The sequence below is a fragment of the Lichenostomus cassidix genome, chromosome 3 (assembly GCF_008360975.1).
Source record: "Lichenostomus cassidix isolate B80296 chromosome 3, HeHo_3.0, whole genome shotgun sequence".
Lineage (NCBI taxonomy): Eukaryota > Metazoa > Chordata > Aves > Passeriformes > Meliphagidae > Lichenostomus > Lichenostomus cassidix.
The window spans coordinates 23,489,926-23,512,779 of NC_139483.1; the positions used below are offsets into that span (position 1 = coordinate 23,489,926).

The 22,854-nt window shown below is 35.3% G+C and overlaps 1 protein-coding gene across 3 annotated transcripts in view; it reads left to right on the top strand.

Moving 5' to 3' along the window:
* Window positions 1–22,854, top strand: part of MTA3 (metastasis associated 1 family member 3) — a 135,772-nt gene that overhangs the window by 26,988 nt on the left and 85,930 nt on the right. For all 3 annotated transcript variants that reach the window (XM_085054955.1, XM_085054954.1, XM_085054956.1), the window contains exons 5-6: window positions 8,803–8,866; window positions 9,903–10,020. In XM_085054955.1, coding sequence (XP_084911081.1) covers window positions 8,803–8,866; window positions 9,903–10,020 — 182 coding nt within the window. The remainder of the gene's footprint in view (window positions 1–8,802; window positions 8,867–9,902; window positions 10,021–22,854) is intronic.

The following is a 22,854-nucleotide window of genomic DNA, read 5'->3' on the forward strand; positions in this document are numbered from 1 at the left end:
GTTCATCTTGCCATTTTGGTATCTTTGCTCATTTCTTGTTTGCTAATATGGTGTTTCAGTCTTGGGGTCGTGGTTTTTTCTTTTTTTATGTAAGATGATTATAATGATTATATTTTAGGTGTTTGGAAAGCATACATAAACCAAGTGTTATCAGATGTCATGATAAAGTCAGGTGTGAATATTTTGCACTGGTTTATACTGCAATGACAACCCTACCCCCTTCAGAAAAAAACAAAAAAACCCCAAAAGAATTGTCTTTTTCTTGCATTTCATTTTACATGTGTAGGATATCTGTGCATTATGTAGATGGTTGTCATTATGGGGTTTGTTGAAATAACTGTAGTAGATCTACACCATAACTCTTAATGGGGAGTATTTGTTAAATCTGCAGTTGAATGAAGTGTTTCTTATGCTTTTTAGAGGATGATTTGTTGCTAGGCATAAACAGCAAATGCAAGTTTTCTATGCACCTATGGCCTTTAACTCAGAAAAACTTTCTGAGCTTTGATTCTGAAATCTTGTTGCACGTACCCTTTATTTTAAAAACTGAAAAACAAAAGACAGAACCAGGAAAAGAGCCCTCCAAAATATCTTAAGATGGTCCAGTCTTGGTTTATTGCCTCTATTCTAACACAGAAAGGACTTCATGTGCCTTTTAAAAATTGTGATTGCATAAGATAGTTTTATTAAAAGCTGATTAATATGACTGGGGAGAATGTGAGTGTTTTTGTTGAATGCATATGTGACATTAAAGAGCATCCAAATAGTCAGATCATGAGAAGAGTTCTTCAATTTTTATTAAGGAATTTCAACCCTCTGCATATTTTTACATGTAAGCATATGAAAGGTGTACTTGAACTTCTAAAGTATCAGTCTGTAAGGATCTTGATTTCCCTATTTTGACATTATTCTGATAAGTAATGCAGTCCAGAACACAATATCTATTTTTTTTGTTTGGTGTTTTGTTCATTTTCATTGTTTGTTTGGTGATGGTGGTTTTTTTTGTTAGTTTGGGGTTTCTGTTTTTTCTAGTTATTGTTAAATGGTACCTTTGCTCCTGGGTAGACTAAACAAACTTTGATTGGTACCACTTTGTGGATGTAGCAGAAAAAGTAGCAAAAAAATATGCAGTTTATAAGAACATGCCATGCTCACAAATTTTAACAGTGGGATGCTTTTTAGATGTGTTATAAATGACTCAGTTGTTTGAAGTATCGATATCAGAGAGTCCTGATGAGATCATGAAGAAGAAAGAAGAGCAAAAAAGAAAGTTGTATGATAAAACTAAGGTATAGAGAAATACTTTTTCCTGAGTGTGAGATTCCTTCATTTACAACAATGATCTAAAGCTCAAGACAGGTAGGGTGGGTCATTTTATAGTGCTACTTTTCAAGACTGGGCACCTTAGAATTTAGTGGTATTACCTCAGGATTTCTAGTTTTTGCATTCCTGGCAAACTAAAAGTTTCTGCATACAGGGTTTGTGAGTATATATACAAATTTTAGCTACTTTTTAAAAGCTTACTGTGAGCCTTATAAGCCTAATTATTTTCTGGCATAAATACAACTAGATAAGGAGTGAATTTGTTTTGCAAAGGCATGTGCTTACCTGATCATTTGGATTGTTAAGCAAAGTATTCTTCCCTTCTGAATTGAGTTTATTTGGAGCAAAGGGACTTGTGAAGCATGTCTGGCTCTTTTTTTCTTTTCCAATAGAATTCAAAATGTTCTTACTTGAATTAAAATGAAAATTCAGTTCAGGACAGAATCCTGTTTTCCTATGTGGTCAATAGCCAGTACTAGTAACAGTGTAAGAAAGTGTATTTGCTGGGGGAAAACTGTCACTGAAATACCTGAAAATCAGTACATATTTCCTTGTAGTGGCATAATTACGCAGTGGGAGCCTTTCATATGGTGCAAAATTTCTATTTCAGTTGCATGGAGCAATGTGTGTTGCTTCAGAGCTGGGCAGCTGCTAATGGATTTGATGATCTTAAAGATCTTTTCCAAGCTAAATGTATGAAAAATCTTTCCTAACCAGCCTCCTGTGGTTTTGTTTAGTTCATGTGAATCACTGCTGCTGTGACCAAAAGCAACTTGTTTTTTTACTTTTTAGCAAGAATTAATCCCTAGAGAAAAAATATCAATGACTTGAGTTTCCAACAATACAGTTTCCAGTTTACAGGAAGTATCTATACAGTTATGCCTGTTTTGAGGTATCAAAATATGTAGTTTTACTATGCCCACACTGAGAAAATATTTACCTTTTAATTACTTGTAAATCCATGTCTGTTGGGTACGACTGCTCCAAGAGACTGTCTGTAAATCTTATCAATTTGGAGAGCTCAAAATTGGCACTCCAGCTCTAATTAAGATTAAGACTCTGAATTTTTTGACTAAAAGCCACATCAGTGTTAAAATCCTGGGCCATATGATCAATGCACATGTTTAGAAGCCAGGCATTTACTAGCTCATTAAGATGTGCATAAACCAGTTTGCTGTGCATTCTGCTTTAAATTTTATTTGACCAAGCGTGTATCAATCAGATAATACCAAGTGTATTGATTTATCTTTTGGCCACAGATACACAATCTTGTACTCTTTAGTAGATTGGTATAATTTTGTTAGAGGCACAGATCCCAGCAGCAGTCACCTATCAAATATTTTTTGTTTGTTTGGGTTTTCTTCCTCATGTTTGAGATGACTCTGTAAATGAACAGAGACAAACTTGGGCTAATTGATTATGAATCAATACAATGCAGATTTTTTTTTTGTCAATTCTAGATATTGGTTGAATATTTTAAAAGTCAAACTGTAGCTGGCGATCTAGTACAGGTTTAAATCACTGTGATGATGCTCTTATTTTCTTGTTTTTAGTGCTATGCAAGAGCTTCCTTCCCAGTTAAACCCTTTGCTATCTTGAGAACTTGAAATGTGCTGTAAAGACATTAATGTCTGTCAGCATCATTCTGTGCCCCTTAAACTGCTTCAAAGTCAAATACACAAGTACTCTTAGTATTGGCTTGCTATGACTGAGTAATCAATTTCATATAATTAGAAGAAGCTCTTTGGACTCCACAGTTCCTACTCTGTGGTTTGGTGATCATCATTGCAGTTTAGTCTGCTTGTAAGGGATTGAGACTTGGCTCAAAGTGGGTGTTTGATTGGAAATCTTCAAAACACTTTCTCATTTAAGGCAGTTTAGGAAAAAAATGTTATTAAAGGTAGCTCTCTCTTCCTTTACTCAGTGCCTGTCCCTTTTATTCCCCCCTTTTCTCCCTTTATGTTGGATATGGGTAAGATTACTCCTGAGTTCTACACCTGAAGCTGCTCCTTTCTACCTCTCTTCATTATGCACCTTCATTTTAGTTTAATCTCTGATTGTCATTGAAGTAACAGCATATGTTAAAATCAAATCAGATTTTTCTCACAAACATAATATTTCCAATTATTCTTTCCTGTTATTTTATTCTCAGACTGTCTAGCTAGTGACTCATGCTTCTGTATTCCAAATGTCTACTAAGACACTAACATTTCTTGATGCAGATCATCAAGATACAGTTGCTATACATCTGTACAAAATTATCCAACATAATTCTGTTGTATTCAGGACGGCAATTAATAGTTGTTGTATCCAAGTCTCTGGGGTCATGCCTGCATACTTTTTTCTTTCTTCAGCTTGTATCTGAATTAGCCATGCCTATCAAGTTTCATTGACTTGGTGGGAACCCAGAGCAATGAGTTCTGAGAGTTCTTGCACTGCATCATTGTCACCCAGGCTGCATCTACATTCCAGTAGGAGATTTCGTTGGCATGGTACTGAACCCATGAGGTTCCCTTTTCCACTCCTATCATTCATACTGGTTAACAGGCAGCAATTTCTTTTTTGTTTTTTTTTTTCTTTTGCATACCTCCTGTTCCAAGAAATCCTTATTTTTAAAAAAATTTTTATCTCATGGGCTGTCTTACTCATCTGGTGAAAACATGAAGAAATAGCCTGCAAGAACAGCAGAACAGGAATTGTAGAGGCTTCCACTGGTTTAAAAGTTAGGGCTGTGCTGAAACAGTGACTGTAAAAGATGAAGCAGTTCCTGTTGATTTCAATTCGTTTTGATAATTTTAAAATATAAGTGTTTGCATCAGCTTTTTAAAATTTCGGTAATGATTTTAATCTATATTTTTGATTGCTTTGAGCAAAAGCTCGTTAAAGAACAATTACCCAAACAGTGCAAACAAGAAGACATTGATGTGCATCTTCTGGGCAATTTGGTGTTTTGCTCTGGGTTGTTTAACCTGACTATATTGAAATATTTTCATAACATTGTCTGGTAGAATAACCTTGGTACAACTTTTTTTCATGCTACTTAAATTCTCAAGCTGGTTATCATCATCTTTTGCCTTCATTGTAACAGATTGTCCTTCTCTCAATCTAAATATTGATTATTGTCACAGTCTTGTCTGAAGTATGTTCCCACATGTTTGTCATTCTTCTATTGGGTTTCACTGAAACATGGATGTTTTTGTCTTTAGTTTTCAAGATCTCTTAGGTCTCAGCTTACTCTTTCTGAAATCTCTCCAGGACTGGCATGGTAACTGACTAACATTAACATGGTCATCTCGTGTAGAGTGTTGATTTTCGTTAGCTTCTTTTTGAATTGTCCATGGCAGTCTGACCTATGAGCATCACACAAAGCTGTCATTTATTTTTTAGAATTTCTTTTAATTCTCCTTTGTTCCACAGTAATCAGCCCCCCACCCATCCCAGGAAAAATAGCTCCCTAAACCAGGGAGTGGGGTATTGAAACATATCTTTAGGTTTCCCACAGTGAGACTTCTGTCTACCATGATGACTAGTATTTCTTCCCATTTCCTTGTAATCCTCCTTAGTGTCTCTTTGCTTTGAGGTTTCAGTTGTAGATGGTTAAGGTTTGTTTTTGGGACTGTGTTGTCCTGGCTTTCTGCTAGGGCTGTGGAACAAATCCTTTCCTAGAAAATCATTAAGGCACTTACTCTAAAGAGGTTTTTATTGTGGAGACAATGTGAGTCTCATTTCCATATTGTACCTGAAGGGCTTCCCCTGAGGTCTGGAAGTAGGTTGTGGGCATGGAGAAATATCTTGTCAGGCATCCCTTAGCTGATGGGTGTAAATGATCAGGCATTGTCAACCCACTGGTGGTCACCTGGAACATAAAGAAAAATTTACAAGCAGACAAAAGCTTCTAACAAATGAGAGTGAAGGAAGGTGTAGCCTGTGAAAAGAGCTTTCACATGATAATTCCTTTAGACAATAAAGTTATGAGTTGTGGCTCTGGTTACTAGGACAGGAGAAGAAATTCAATCCTGAGTGGTTTATCTGATAGAAGCTGGCAAATACCATGAGCATATATAGGCAAATTTTGCTGTTTCCTTTTACTGCAAGACCTCTAAATTACTTTTTGTTGCTAGCTAATTTAATTATATAGTAAGTTTTGTTGGCATTGTTGTCAGTTCAATGGAGCAACTTTTTATTTGTGACCAGTTTAAATATGAAGTACATCTAAGAGCAGAAAGGATTCTGAAGGCACAGCTTAATCTCATCAAAATTAAATTGTAATGAAGACATAAAAGCTAACTTACTTTTTTGTTTACTGTTATTTGTGCATTGCTGAGGTTGCTGAAACTTTCCCTCAACGTTCCTACAAGATAAATTTTGCCTAATTCTGTAGGAAGTAAAACCAATTTTTTCTGAATATTTTTAATTTGAGAAAAAGGTCAAAATCAAACATATCGTCTTAACATCAAGACATTCTGATGCTATTAATTAATAATTCAGCTTGATGATGCCAGTTAAGAATGCAGCTTGTTGGAGGAATATAGCTTAAATCAGGGAATTGGAGTCACATAAGAGGAAGAAGTTTTCATATGTGAAAAATAGTAGACAACTCTTTCTTTCTTTCTTTCTTTCTTTGATTTTTTAAATGCTGGGGAATTCTTTGTTATTCTTACCTGAGTTTTTTTCTGTTTAGTGACACATTTCAGGCAGGAGACTCCAACAGAACAATGAAACTGTGGCATTGTACACCACTAGTCTAAATAATCCTCAAAATGCAAAGACAGTAGGATTTCCGAAAGGAGAGAGTATAATTTTACTTTGGTGTGTGATTTTATAATCTGGTAAATGCAGCGTACACTCTCTTTCAGTTGTTTTTGTAGTTAACTAGCTCCCCCTTTCTTTTCTTTGTCTAGTTTTATCCTGTTATATTGATTATTTATTTGATATAGTTCTATCTGTCCCAATTATCTGAAATTGTTTGAAAACATAAGGAATGAAGCTCCAGAACACTGTAAGGATGAAAATATGATTTTTAAATCCAGAGAAGCTATGGGTTTTCAGATGCGTCCCTTAAAGGAATAACCCTCAAGTTGCATTGTAATGTGGTTTAAGTGACGTTAACTTTTTCTCCAGGGCATTTTGATTATTAATATTGAAGAAAGGGTGAAAAATACAGTGGTGGTTGGAGAATATTAAAGGACATATTAATGCAAATTGATATTCACTTATTTCCTTATCATCCATGGTTGAGGGATGCTGGAGACAATGTAATGAACTAGATGCTTGGTTTAACCCAGCAGACCATTTGCAACTAGACAGAGAAGCTTTTCCTCTGACAGGAAAGGAAGAGAGGAGTTATATAAACAGTAGACTTTTCTGAATTTGGTAAAGAGTCTAGCAATAATCGCTTATAGTAAGTATTGCAGGTTTCTAGATTGCAGAAACTGGTAGCTGTAATATAGAGTCAAAATCAGAAAAAAATCTGCAATTTACCTCTTTTCAAATGTGGGTTTTTGTTTTTTTGGTGGATTTTTTTTTCTGTTTTTTTTTTGTTTAATTTTTATTTTAGTGTCTACTGTAGGTCTAGGATTGTAAGTCCATGCATGTAAGAGGTCATGTATGCCTCCAAAATGTTACCTCTGTGTGACTTCAGTAGTTAGATGGTTAAAGTGCTGTACAAAGAAATGTAGCATCAAATAGAAATCCACTCACTTAGAAGACATGCTGCAGGGTTTAATCTTGTATCTTAATGAAATAAAATGAATTTTTTAACGGACCAGCAATAAAAGATGAGGTTGGTCAATAAAATACTTTTGCAGTCACGATGGCAGAGAAGCAATAAATGCAATTGGTGTTAAATAAGGGCAGCCTGTAGTGGAGACAGAGAGAGTATACTGGAGGTGTGTGGAATAGAAGCAGACTGGAAAGGTAGACTCCTGGTTAGCCTTTTACACTAAAAGAACCCAATAAAATATTAAAATAAAGTTGAAAAACTTGCTTCATCCTACAGCATAATTAATTTTGAGAAGCGAATGCTCTGGAATTATCAAGACCAAAAGTTTCAAAAGTACATTTAAAGAAAGACATGATGTGGTATGGAGAAAATTTCCTACTTCCCTACTGCCAGAGTCTTTTCCTCTGCTGTTGTGTATTGTGCTCAGACTTTTCTTCCTCCTCTTCCCACCATTTCTCTTTGGTGGTGTGGTTCTCCTGACAGGTATGGAAATTCAGGAGGTAATGTGTGGTTTAACCCCCTTTGCCAGGATGTGCAGCGGCAATGAATAAGACATTAGCTGGCTATGGTCACTTAATGATCAGCCATTAGCAATTGGCTCCTAATGCTTCTGGTTGTGCTTAGAGTCAGCGCTTCCTGACATGATGGACAGGTTTTGCAATACCCATTTTGGTGTTATCTTAAAATCAAGATGGTCTCTGAGAGAGTTACCCTTTGTATATTTGTATTCTGGTCCTTTCCATGAGGGAAGATGGGAGATGGGTGTTCTGGGCATAGTTCCTGTAGCTGGATGTATAAGGCCACAGGAACCTCCTGGCAAATACCCACTAAACTGAGTAAAACTTCGGTGCATGAAATACAAGGTGCTGAATATAAGGGGTAACATATCTTCATGTAGATAGACATACACATATATAAATATAAAATGGTAGTTCAGTTTTAAATGATAACATAAAAATGTGAGCTGCTCGCAAGATGATTCAGCACACTTAACATTTTTTCATCCACGTGTCTTTCTTTAAAATACCATTTGTTAAAAATACTTCTGCAGGTTCTTTGCAGAGAAGTTGGAGTCAGGAATTTGAGGCAAGGTACTGTTGGGGAAGATGGGGATGAGAAGGATGAAGGTGGTGGGGTCAAATTCCCATTGCATTAGCTGCTTGTGTTACACATAGCAGGTCTGTACCACTGCTGAGCAACAGGAGCCTGCACAGAAATGTGAGCATTAGCATTTTAATGTAGGCATAGAAGAAACTAATAGATTTCCATGATTCATTATTAAAAATAATCCCATCCAAAATAGAAAAGTGCTTTGTTTTCACAGCCTTAAAGGTAAAACCTTATATTCTTTCTAGTTTGCGTTGTTTGTTTGCAGATTAGACACTGAACTAACTGGAGATAAGTCACTTAGAGGTGATGTTTCTTTAATCCAGGCCTTTTTATTAATTGCATATGCATTTATTGTTTGCCATAGTACCTCTTCTCTTTCTTTGCTTCTTCATTACGAAAACTATTTTCCAGTTTGGTGGAATTCCTATGTTTTGAATGCTTGGGTCAGTACAGCCATTTTTTTTGTTGCTTTGATGTTAATTTTGGTATTTTTAAAGTATGGCAATGTTCATTTTTGTGTTTCATAATATTTTTATATTATGAGTGTAGACATTTAAAACAGATATAGATTGTTTTCTTATAAAAGAAACTTTTACTTGAAATGTGAACTTTTTTCTAAGTAACTGTTCTTGCTTTTGTTTGTGTAGGGGAAAATGCAGTGTTGCACTTCTGAATGAGACAGAATCTGTGCTGTCATACCTGGAGAAAGAGGTAATATGTGATTTCAAGTAAATATTGGGATGGGTTTATTTTTCTTTTACAGCTGTATTTTTAACAATTGGGCAAACAATACTTTGGATATAATATCTTGGATGATAGGTTAGAAAAATGTTGTTCAAAACACTGATATAAACAAAATTATTGGATAAAAATTAATTGACACTCTTGAATGATAGGCTTATTATGAATATGTTTGTATTCAGAAAATAAGTAATTTGAAGTAATTAATATGGCATCTTACAGAAGAAAAATATAGAGATATTTTCTTGTAGCAGATACTGAAAGGAGAATTTACATGGTGCTATTTTGTTGTCCTTATTTTCTCCTTTTTTTCTTTTATTGTGTGGAAAGTATCTCCTCACTTTCCTCTGAAAGGTGCTTAGGATGCTTAGCTTTACCAGAGAGGAAGAAAATTCTCAAACAATTTGGACGATAACTGTATTGCAAAATGCCTTTAAAATAAACATATTTTTCTTTGGCATGTCTTAATATAACATCAAGAAGACAATGTTTTCTAATTGAAATTAGCATGTCTTTATTTTTAAATAAGTACACCAAACCGATAATCAGTAAAAATATTTGTGAAAGCAGGACTTGGCCTATACTTCATGTGACTGTACCACATTTGCCAGTACTGTTTTGGTGCCTGAAAAGGGTTTACACAGACAGTGTTTCATTTTTTTGAGACTAATTTATAAAGGAAAGTCAGTATGGTAGAGATACTTAGGAGTGGAAACATCTTCAATTCAGAAAGCACTTAACATTAATTCTCTTCAAATCCATTGATATAATTTTGTGTATAATCTTTTCATTATTGCTCTGTGCTGAAGTAAGTCTTAACAATGACAGAAGTTTCAATTGGCCTTTTAAAAGTACTCATGAAACATCTGTATTATGTAAAACAAAGATTTATGTACCAAGTCTGTGTTCTGTAAAGTATACAAATTTCCAAATGGAAGGTCTTACAGGTTTGCAAACCTAATTTTAAAAATTATTATGCTGTTGCAAATGTGTCCTTCTTTTTCAGGATACTTTTTTTTATTCATTGGTGTATGATCCATCACTGAAAACGCTTTTGGCAGACAAGGGAGAAATCAGAGTGGGGCCTAGATATCAAGCAGATGTGCCAGATATGCTTGTGGAAGGTAAATATATGATCTTTGATTTGTGAAAAAAATAAAAGTCCTCATATTGCATTATTGCTCATTCTGACTTTCTGAACTAAGCTAATACACAGAGGCACAGAAAGTAAGATGGTAGGTCTGTGAAAATTGATGAACACCGGCAGATACTATGAAGAAAGAAAGAAAGAAAGGATACTTGAATAGCTGTTGAAAAAATATCCGTTTTCAGTCTGTGTATAATGCAATTTAGGCATTCGATGTTTGTTTATTTAATTGTGTGGTCTGGTTAGTTATTTAATATAGGCTGCATGGAGAAAAGATGTTAAAGACCAACCCCTTTTGTAAAATAATTACACTGTAGTTAAACAGGTGAAAAATAGATTTCTTCTTTCCCTTTTAAAATGAACAATGCATAGAGAATGCATGTCTTTATGCCTTCTTATTTTAAAATATTGTCTTTCTTTAAAGCATTTTGTCTGTTTTGTAGCAGGATTGAAACAAATATTTCTAGCCTTGGCATATCTTTAAAATTACTGATGTATTTAAAATTTTATTTTATTTATAATCTAGCACAACTACCTCTGCCTTAGTCTTTTGCTACATGGAAACTATTCTTTTAAACCAAATTTTGAGTAAAATATTTATTTAAGGTTTGGATGATATTTAAGAGGCATGAGTAGCTGTGTCTTGTTATGTTTGCAATTGTATTTATCCATTAAAATTTAAAAAAAGAGAAAAAGTTTCATCAGAAGTGTCTAGAAGCAGATACTATTTTCAAGAATCATGGTGTTTATTCTTTATTATGAAAAGATTATGTGAGAAGAGCTTCCCTTGCCGTAAATGCAAGGAGTTCCAAATACCCCAAATATATATATTTGTAACCTTAAGCGTTGTGTTTTCCATTCATCATGATGTGCTTTTCTTTTGCTGCTATACTTTGTCTTTTGTACAATAACCCCCATTATTTCTAATTTCTACAGAGCTTATTTAATAAGTGTATTAAACTAACACAAGACTAATTTGATTTCTGGCAAGTGGCAGATTATTTTACAATGAATGCTGTTTAATAGATCACCTGCATTATTATTCTGACTTTTCTTTTAAAAACCAGAAATAAGCTACAGGAAGTCACTTCCAGATTTGTTTATAAGGTGCACAGACTTGTTTCAGAACAGGTTTATGAATAGACCATGATCCACTGCTATTCTTGCTGTAAAATGTACCTGCCATAGGGAAAAAATAGTCCAGTAGACATTCATATGCTCAAGAGGAAAGCTTGCCAGAGGGCTAATGTGAAAATGGCTGTCTCAATGTGGGTGAGGTAGCTGGGAAGTACTGATGAGATTCCAAAGTACATGGTTGAGCTGTAGGGTTTTCAGAATAAGCTAGGGTTGTCTGCCAGGCAGGAAGTCTTTTCCCATTGAATTCTTCCTACTTAAATTACTAGAGACAGAGGCTAATTATGAAACAGTGAATATTACATATAAAGTAAATATTTTCCTGTTCAAATTTTACTTATTTGATTTTTTTCTAAAATTAAATTCCATATTCATTTTAACTGAAGTTACCAAGTTCTTCTGGAGCTTAACAGTCTGAGTTAAATCCTTGATTTAGTTACAATGAGTGGAAGATCTCTCTCTTACATCATGAAGACAGGATTTCCCTGTGTGTTACAAGTCTTTTCTCCCACCCCACTAACCCCCAAAATGCAGTAAGGGGTGCAGTCTTCTTGCTGTCTTTAGCAGGAAATAATAATCCATCAAAGCTGAGAAGCACAAAGCTGCCCACAAACCAAGGATCTGTTGGTACATGGAGTACTTGAGCAGTTTAGTTGGATTAATCTGCACTTATTTCAAGTGGCTGGTGGGGAAAAAAGAGTTTGGTTTTGGGAGGACAAAAATATCTGCATTATGGTAGTTTTGACTGATTTTTTCTAAATGTTTCCATCGCCCTCTGACCTCCAAGGGAAAACAAAAGATGATTCAGCTGTTGCTGTGTCTTTATGTAAGCTGACAGCTTGGAAGTTAATCCATTCACTCAAATCTTTTCCTTCATGAAAACAAATCTAAACAATGTTTAAAATTAATAGAATAGAATAGTTATAGTTGGAACATATGGGATTCCGTGAAGATTTTTAATCTTTATGTAAAATTTTCACCCTGTATTGTTAAAACTGGCTAGTGATCTGTATCTGCAAATGATTATGCTCTGATGTGTAACTCTTTAAAAGCCTAGAGCAATCACCTGAAATTAAAAGTGAGAATTTAGACAACATCATATCAGTTAGGAAAAACCAGGTTTTATATAATCTAATAATAGTATTGTGAAATAAAATAAAAAGCATTGCTGAATTTTTTGACACATAAAATTTGTCTTATAACATAAAGGAAGACTAACTTTTTGAAGGTGGTTGGTAGTGATATTTCATTTCTATAGAAAATCCCCCAAACCAGTAAAAAAATTTAGACAAATTGAAGATTCACACATCCTAAATTGTTTTATTTTCAAAGTTACTGGCATATAAATCTAATTGAAATGATCAAAGACATGCCAGTTTAGAGTAGCTTTCAGAAGACCAGTCACAACATGGCTGAAAAGTAAAAAGATGTTCTACAAACATGAAATTCGATTGTTGGAAATACAGGCTATGTGTTCTAGTAGATTCAAAATTCAAATTGCTTGCACTTTCTCCATATTGTGATAGCTTATCTTCTATCTGAATGGACTATGTTTTTGTTTTGGATTTTTTTGTATTTATTGGAGAATGATGTGTGTTTTTTGTAGGAATAGATTCTTTTTGCCTTTCATAGATGTTGCTACTTTTGCATCCTTGGGTAAAACGTAGTGCAAAACCAGGTGGTTAGGTCAAACTCAGGATAATAGAGCACACCTGCTTCTCCATGCCCCAGGGGTGTATTGGATAAATTTATATTTCTCTTTAATTTTTGAAATGAAAAGAACATCTACTTTCAAAAGACTAAAAGGTTTATTAAAATCAAGATGCATAATAAAGTATGCCAGATTCAACTGTTTTCTGTTTTTCCACTTTAAGTTACATTGAATCATAAATCCTTTACACAATGGCAATAAACAAATATAAACAAAGTTTAAATTTGGTTGAAACTGTGTAAACCTTGTAAATCTATACCACTTTTGTTTGTAATGGTTTAGCTAAATCGCTTAGATCACACATTTAGTGAAGACTGTAACTTTGGAGAAAGACCAGAGCAGATTTCTTTCCACAGTCTCTTCTGACTTTTGTTATCACCATTCTTGGGAGTAAAACTTGGGAGTAAAAGTTGTCAGCTTTGAATGATATGGTTGTGTGAAGTCTTTCGTCCCCCCAGTGCCAAGTGTTACAGTCTGTCTATACTCTAGTTTGAAGATTTTTAGAGTCTTTTTAGTTACTTTTATTATGCTGGAAGACAGGAGACTGTGTTCTGCAGCGTTGACTCAAATTCTGGCTAGTAGCATACTGAAGAAGGTCCTTTCTTGGTTTTAACAGCACATTTTTGCAGTGGTTTATCCTGTGGATGTAGCAATTTTCACACCTGTTTCCAGCACAGGGTAGCATTCTTCTCCTCTGTGCAAAGCAAGAATAAAAAGGTTTATCTCTGAGAATCAAAAGCACGAATTTGGACAAGGAGTATCTTGGTTTGAGCATCCCTACTACACAGTACAGGAGCAGGGTGTCTGGTTCTCTGCATGTGGTGGCCAGAAGCTGCTGTCTGGTGCATTCCCCTACTGTATTTGATCAACTGATTGTAAAATACATAATTAGTAAGTTCAGTAAAGACCCTAAACAAGGAAGAACAAAACCGTATTCAGTGTTGCTTTGGGCAAGTCATTATTATTGTTGTTACTTGGTTACAAGGCATACTTTGATAAATTGTTCTGAATGTGATCAAATTGTTGTCACCTTTAACTAACAGATTTTATTTAGTCATGTTTTGTGTACAGGGTGATTGCACGCAGTCAAACCAGTTTAGATCGATAGTTGGTAGACTTTTACATAACATTGATTCTTACTTGTCTCACAGCTTTAAAATCCAAATGTTTTTAAATTCTGGCATTTCAACCAGTGTGGCTCAGGCAGTGGAATTACTGATACAGTGACAGGTTGTTTTACATGGTTGGCTAAAAAGCAGAGAATGAGAGAGAGAAAACTGCTAGCATGGCATTAGGGATATAGTTTATGAAGTAGGATAATGCTTAAGAATGGGAGAAACTGGAAATTTTTTTTTTGCTCTGTAGGATTTCATCTAATGCATTGTTTTTCCTGTCACATGCCTACGCTGCTCTTTCTGCCTCATGCATGCCATCATAGGCCTAATTGCAGCTGTCACACAATGTAAATGCGTTTGCACAAAATAAAACGCATGACAGCTTAGCTAAACAAATACAATTGGAGTCGTGTTGCAAATAGGGGAGCCAATTGTTTACAGTAATCTCATGGGCCAAATCAGTAATTTCTTAAGTAATGCTTACTTCCATTCATTCGTGGTGTTGTGAATCAAGTGGAAAGGCTGCAACAAAGTGAAAAAAGGTCAATAATTGCTCTTCTGTCTGTCAAAGCTCTACTAAAACTTCTGAAGCAAAGGATATTTTCTAAACAAATCTAACAAAAAACTTTATTGTGACTGCATTCTGGGCATGATGTGTAAGTCTAGTGAAACGATGTGCAGTAATTCTCTGGCAAAAAATATCCAAACCAAACAATTGTATTTTCAAGGAAATTATTGCAATTTGGAATAACAATATCCTATGGCTTTTTTAAAGTGATTTATCAAAATAAATTTTTGATGTCCATTTGCTTTTGTGTAGCAGTATCTGGCAGAACAGTGCAGTGCTAGGCAATTTAACATGTTTAAGTGTTGAAATCAGCATTTTCAAGAAAACAGCCCAGCGGTGTAGGAAGAGCCATGCTGAATCAAACCACCAGCTGTTCATCCATGCTGAGATCTTGTCACTTGTGGTTTCTTAGTTTTCTTAAAACCTGTTTAAAGCCTATTAGAAATCCAGTAGGCTGTCACCTTGAGCTTCCTTGTGTCCCTCTATGATCTTTCTGCAGCACTTCAGCAATTATGTGAGGAGGGATTTTTCTTTATAAAAGGCCTATTGACCACTGTGTCTTTGTTGCAATTTCGACTAATTTGGCTCGTATAGCTGTAAGTCTTGACCATGCTTAGTTGCCCTGCTTTTTCTTTAGCTCACATTCCCTCCTTCACACCCTGAGTATAACACAAATGGATTTGAGTTCATGTGTCTCTTTTAGTAGCTCCTGTATCCCTGAGATCCTGTAAAAATCTTGAGAGGATGCTTGTCCAAACTCAAGTCGCTTGCTATTTGTTCATATAGTACAATTGTTCTGTAAATTCTCCTACAGGTGCTTCATTTTAAGGTATATCTTTTAGGTCTCTCATGATGCATGTGAACCTCTCCACTTTTGTCCAGTCATCACAAATGCAGAAAATTAATTTGATTTCTCTTCCAACAATTAATTTGAATTTCTCTTATTTGCTTCCTTTTTAAATAGATCACATTGTCAAGGTCTTGGACTTTTCAGTAGTTATAGAGGTTTTGACTCAATTGATGGTCTGAGAATGCTCCAGTCATTTTAATGCCTTCTGAAATTTGGACAATGTTGTAGGAAATAGGACGATAAAAGAAGAGTGACAAGAAAAAAAATTATTCCCACCTCTAGTAATGTGTCTCAATCACAAGGACTGTTTTCTCCCTCTGTGATGTGAAATGTCCTTAATTTTTTTCTAGCTGAAGGGAATGTTATAGAGTACGAAGGAACTCCTATTCATATATTTCATAAATGTATGGAATTGATTTGGGTCTGAAGGGGCTGTGAGAAGCAGCCTTGTGGGAAAGGCCCTGCTGTGCTGTCAGGGGGATGTCAGCCAGCAGTGGGGATGTCATCCTGGGCAGCATGGAAGTGGCAGCTGTCCCCAAGCAGCAGCGTGCACATGGTGACCTGAGCAGGAGAAGTGGCTGGGGAGAATGTTTCCTGGGAGTTAATTGCCTGTGTGCAGCAGCTCCTTTTGGCTCATCTGGCTCTCTCATCGTGCCTTCTCAAGGGTTCTGAGTGCACAGCAAGGCAGGTAGAGCCAGACATCACTGGGCAAAATGGAAACATCTCAGAGAGGGAAATGGGGTGATGGATGCAGGAAGGGTTAAGGTTGGTTTGGGAAATGAGTTTTCAGTTTCCATGAGGAGGTATATGGAAGGAGACCACTATCAAGAGATTGACAGGTATAATGTGGAATGATTTGGTTTAAAGGCTTATCTGGAGAACTGGCTGCTAGTCCTGATTGAGTGCTGCCACCAGCAATGGCAGACTGTTTGCAAGTTCCTGTTTTAATAGCCTGGAGGGATGATCTTAGAGTCACATGCTAATGGTCCCAGCCCAGTGCTGCTTATCTCTTGCATCTGGGTTTAAAAGGAGACTGCCCTGCTCTAGGGAATTCTTTATGGAGCAGGGATTTGGAACAATTGTTTTCTCTCTGGGCTTTTAAAGCAATACAAAGAGTGTGCAGTGGGCAAGGAAAAGGAGTACCCCCTACTAAGACATAGAGAAGAGGAATTAGAGTATTTGAAATGCAGGAAGAAGCAGCCTGTAGGAAAGATGTTCTGTTCAAATCTTTTTTTCCCCCCTCCTTCTAGTACATAAAATTGTAAACGAAAAGCCTGAGTCCCTCTTGCACACCTGAAAATACCCAATGAGTTCCTAGAAAGAGCACTTGCTCTGCAGTTGATTCCATTTTTGAAACCAAAGCATTTTAGAATTAATGCAGTTCAAGTAATAAGTAATTGAGCACTTAATAGGAAGAAAGGAAGCAGTTGCACAAATTTAAGCTGCAAATCTTGGATGATGTATAGACAAACTGAATTCAGTTTCCTAAATTTTTCTGTTTTGAAAAAGAATAAATTAATTCCTTTAAGGGTGTTTTCTAAGTCTTCATTGTTTTTTTTTGAGCTTCTTACTGCAACTCAGTTGTAAGAGCATGTTTTTAATAGACCCAACATACTAAATGGAAACTATTAAACTCAGAGTTCAAGTCTTTTAGTGTTTGGGACTATTGAAATGTCAGGGTTTTAAGTTTATACGTGGTTACAAGTAAAAAGAGAGATGAAAAACTCATCTACAATCTGTTTGGCTTTTTAATATTATGAAAGTTCAGGATGCTTAGACTTGGTGAATTGTATTTTCTGGCTCTAGAAATGCTTCTCTTGTAACTAATTTTTTTTTTTTCATTTAGTAAATGAAAAATATATCTTAGAATAGTGAAACTCAACTGTAATCTCATGAAATGGATCTGTTCTGTTACTTTGTGGTGCATAATGCTCCCATTTATGATATAAACCACTGCTGAATTTAAAAATCACTTATACAGCCAGAGACCTGCAGCAGTTATTTGAATGGTGCATCTGATTCTCTTGTCAAAAGTCTGTGTGCTGGATTATTTCTGTTAGTGTTGATGTAGTTGCAACGATTTAATTCTGCTGTGAGAAGATAATAATTAGTCCTTTTTAAAAAATGTTGGTATGAAGTATTTTTAGAAGGTTCTGTATTCAAATATTTCAGTTAAAAATTGGACAGCCAGATACTCTGAAGACAGATAATGTGTGTCTGTGAGAAATATCTGACAGGATAAACAAATATTGTTTATCCAGAAAATATGGTCTGTAATTTATGTGATCACTTTTATGACAATTGCTGGATATGAACAGGATACATTAATAGGTAGTTCTTAAAAAATAAAATTCAGAAAATATTGCCTCTTTTTTCCTGGAGTTTAATGTTTCTCAAATATAATCTGTCTAACCTTTTGTCTTTAAATGGCTTTAAATAATCATAAGGGCTGCTGATTTTGAGGCCATGGTAGTGTTTCATTTTTGAGTGAAAGAAATTGCCATTTCAAGGATAAATTAGTGGATTTAGCGTGAAGCCACTTGCTTAGGTATGATCAAAGGAAGAGTTGCTTTTCTTGTGCACACGCAGAAGGTGACAACAGCAGCACCTTTAGGTTCTGAGATGAGCAGTATGTGAGGAAAAGATTTTCATGGAAAAAGCTGTCAACCATGTTATTTTTGGGTGGAGTTGAGGAACTGGTGTGTCTAGTAGCTTGCATACCTCCGTTGTTCTATGGGTAAATTGGGGGTTCACAGTCAGTGTCTAAAATTAGGTTTCCTGTCAACTCAAGATGACCTTATTGGGATCCAGAGAGCAGAAAGCAAGCTCGAAGCCTGAAGTAAAAAGCACCTCTAGGGACAAGTGCAAAAGGAGATGTTTATGCCTAGCTCAAGTTTGCTTCTAGATGCCTAGGAACCTTGTGGAAATTGATTTCACAACATTCAGTGTGAACATGAAATGTTATATTTGACAGAAAATCTGGTAAGTTAGCAACGAAATGAATGATAACTTCAAAATATTGGCCAGAATAGACCAGAAGCAGAGCAGTCTTGGTCCAACTATAAGATGGTGGCTTTCCATTTCAATGGATTTTTCAGAAGGAAATGCATGGAACAAAAGATATAACAAACAGATTTGGGAGCTCCTCTTTGTGGAAGCTGTAATAGAACACCAGACATAACAGGTGTGATGGTGCTAACCCAGTAAGACTTACCTTTATGGTCAGAGTAAAAGGATGTTGACTAGGCTTGGTTAATCTCAGCTGAAAATGGATATCTGAAATAGATCAGATATTTAGATGAGGTGAATCTCAAGAAGTAATAAAATTCCTGTTTATATCTGCTCAAATATATTTTGTTCTCAAATGGGGCTTCTGTTGGTTGCATTTTTGACTTTGAGTTAACATGAATTTTTTTCTATGATACCTTCTAAAAGTAGGAGCTGTTTATTGAAGGTTAGGCAATTTAAACATGGTAATCCCTTGTCAGATTTGAAGATATTTTTTGTTATTAAGCTCATATATTAAATTTTGCATAATTAATTGCCAAATGATGATCATCACAATCAGTAAAATACTCTTTGTAATGTTGTTCATGTCAAATTTTAATAGGATTATAATATCCTTTACATCGATTTTGCCAATCTCACTTTTAGGGAGCTGAGTTAGTGATTTTTGTGCTAGACAATTAATAGTACATTTATGGACTTTTATCACTTTTACTAGAAATTAAACAAAACACCTGTAAATGGCCTCTTTATGCCTGTTTTCAGTAAAGACTTTGCTTCTGCCAAATCATGCAGTTGCAAGGAAAATCTGTAGTTTAGGGCTGCAGCCACATGTACTACAGAAGGTCAATTAGGTATTTGAAGCTTTGCATTATAAAACATAATTTTTATGAAGTGTTTTCAGTGATGTTATTTAAGAATACTTGTTGCCTGGTACAATTTGTTGAGGTATTAAGTGTATGTATAATTTTGATCAAACAGGCCAAATATGGGCATGGAAACTTCTGAGTTTCAGTTTTTGGATCATTTATAACTTCACTGTTAAGAGAAGAGTTGGAAATTGTGCTGTTTATCAATTAGGTTTTGTAAAGGCTGTTCAGCAGTTGAGGTGAGTTATGCAGGTTGTTCTGCATGGGGATAGTTGGAGTAGGTTCTTTCTGTCATTGTTTGGTTTCGTTTATTGGTTGCTTGCATTTTTTTATCCCTGCCCTGAATTGTAAAGGCATATCTGCCATTCCGAAGTTTGATTTATGCTGGAGATGAAGTCAGTCGAAGTTTTGGTCTTCGTAAAAAAAGAGCCATGATACCCTGCTGTCTTTGGCTTCTTAAGGAGACTTAGGCTTCTATTTTTAGTGTTCTGTTTGGTATGAAACTCCTATTTTTCTACAGCTTGAAGGAAGTGGTTAAAGTAGGTGTCTTATTTCGGCCCTCTGCTTGCAGTGCAGCGTGAATGGTCTGTGCTGCTTTGGTGGTGTGGAAGGTTGTGCATGATTGCTGTCAGAAAGATTTTGTTGTTAATAACAGCTGTGGAGCCTTGGCTGAGATTGTTCAAATACTAAATGAGTTCTGTCAGGTAGTGAGTGTTACGAAGGATACAGTTATTTATTGTGTGCTGTCTATGTGCTTATTATCCCCAGGAGCACTCAAATCACTTCTCAGGCAGCAACGTCTTAGTGTTTAATTGACTTTGCTGGTATTTTCTACCTCAGTAACTTTGCCTAAAAGGACTTATTGTAAGTCCAGATTTTTGTTTCTTTGCTCTTTTGCTGCAAGTCTGATTTTTCTTCTAAGTTTCTTCTGTAGAAGATGAAAAATAAATAGCAGATGCAGATGAAATGTGGTGTTTTACATTTGAATAAGTCAAAATACATTTCATCCTAAACAAAAAGTTCTTCTCTAAATTGTCTTGTTTACATTTATTCAGACGAAAAGTCTTATTTCTCTTTAGAATGCTTAAGTCACAGGGAATTTGCATATATGTAACATTAAGGCTCTTTAAAATCCAACCCAACCCAAAACTGCAGGACCACAGATTTCATTTTAATTGTCAGGCTTTTGTTTTTGGTTTTGTGTGGGGTTGGTTTTTCTGTTTTTTATTCTTTTTTTTCTTTTTTGAGGGGGGCAGGGTGTGTGTGTTTGTTTTGTTTGTTAGTTTCTTTTTTTAAGAATACAATGTCTCTGCATTGTGGTGTTCCTTTTTCAAAAGCAAGCATTTTAAATACTATTAAGATTAATATGTAGTACAGTACTGTTATTATTTACACTCAGAACCATTTTCACTCTGCTTTCCTGAAAACTCCATTTCCTCATGTGTTCTTATTTCACGAATTTCAGAAAAACTGAAAACAGTTCTGCAGGGTTTTGAGAAGGAGGCAGCCTTGTTTGTTCCTTCCTTCCAGCACTGGACATTTCCATAAGCCAGTCATTCTTGATGCAACATTATGTAGAAGTTGGTCATTAATGTGTGGTTAGAGTTCAGTTTAATCTGGGCTCAAGTGTGATTCTTTCTGTTAATTTTTAGGAATTTAGAACACGATGAATTAAAGCTCTTTTATCATCAGTGATTAAATTATAAGTACAGTAAAGCTGAACACTGCAAGAACTTTGTCATAGGAGGCAGTTCTATTTCAAAAGGGATTTTTCAAGTGAAGAATGACTAAATATTTTTTATTAACTCAAGCTCTAGAGGATAGGTGTTGATTGGACTATATGCCTGCTTTATTGGCTTTAAAAATGCCCAGTAGCAGTTTAAATGTTTGTAGACATGCAACAGGCCTGTATCGTGTGATATCTTTTGTTTTTAATCTCTATATGTAGCCTATGTTTCATTTCTAGTCCTCATACATGTCTTATGTTTGTAAATTTTTACCATGAGATTCGTATGAACATACAACTCCTTATCTGAATAACTTAAATCTGAATATAAATCTGTCAGGCAAGCTAAGGCAGAGGGGAGATTGTTTTGAAATTGAAAGGTTAACAAATATTTTTTCTTTTGCCTACACTTTTCATTTAAGCTTTCTCATGTTAGTTTGATCAGAGAAGTTATTTGCACCTAACTCCATTATATTTTTTAAGTGTTAAGTGTAAGTTTTTTGAATTTGTTTTTTGGATTATTTTTGATTATCTGTACTGGTGAGAATTGCAAATGAGAAAAAAAATAATTAAAAAACAGTAGTAAGAATTTTATGCAGGATGAACATGCTGACTGTTTTAGTGAGGAACTAATGAACTTTTCATCCATGAAGAAAGCTCAGATTTTACATTAGATAGACAAGCTTAGTGTCTGGAACTTTGTTCATAAACAGTACAAGAAAATTCAGTGTGATTCTACTTGTTCTACTCTGCAAGTTAGAGAAAATGTTTGCAGACTGTCTAAATAGCAGCATGAGGATGTGGTTCATGAACTGAAGCCTCATTTTCATTGATTACTTACCTATGTTTACAGTAATGGCACACAAACAGCACATGAAACTATGATAAAAAAACATTTAGGATTACCTGCAGATAGTATACTCCCTAAGAGTTCAGGCAAAAACCTGCTAAATGCTTTATCTGCGAGATCTGAACCCATATTTCAGTGAAAGAAATTTCATTGTGTTGCATGCTGAACTCATCTAGCAGTGGATAAGAACCAACAAGTATTTCTCTTCCACATCCTTGCAACATTAGCTAAGAGATATTCCTGTTCACAAGTACAAAACTGATAAAGAGATGAAGACGCTGAATTGACTTCTTAGCTCTGTGCTAAGCATTAAGAATATGAGTCTCTGCAAATGCCTTCATGTTTGTCTGCTTAAATGTCTGGTGAGTCTGAGGAATTGACACACACCTCCAAACTGGCTGATTTCAGGGGGTTGTATGAATAAATGAATTTGCTTACTAGGAGGAGCTCTGTGGTTGAAACTCTTGTTCTAGTGTCCAGTTCAGTCCATGGATACATCTACTGCCTTACTATGACCAAAACCCCACAACCATGGAGTTTCTGTCCCATGGGATGAAGGATCCAGCAGCTGGTACCTCTGCTTTGCATATTCTGAAAGGTGCATTCATTCAGGAAGCCGAGCACTGCAGCTCTCACAGCTGTTTAGTTTGCACGTTTGGATTGAATTGACAGCTGAATTACTTTTTGAGAAAGACAATAAGGTATTTTCAAAAATAGCGCAAATCATGCAAAATACAAAAATAAGACTTTATATATCCCAGTGTCTTTAAAATTAGATACTTCATCAACTGTTTGTCATTAGAAGTGGAATTTGTTTCATTGAAAACCATTTTTTAAATAAAACCTAACTTACTTAGTTTCATATTTAGTTTCTGAATAACATATGATATTGCAGTATTGTTTTATATATATTCAAAGAATTGTACTCCAACAAGCTGTTTATAGTTTATATTGGAAATAATTTTCTTTTAGTTGGATACAA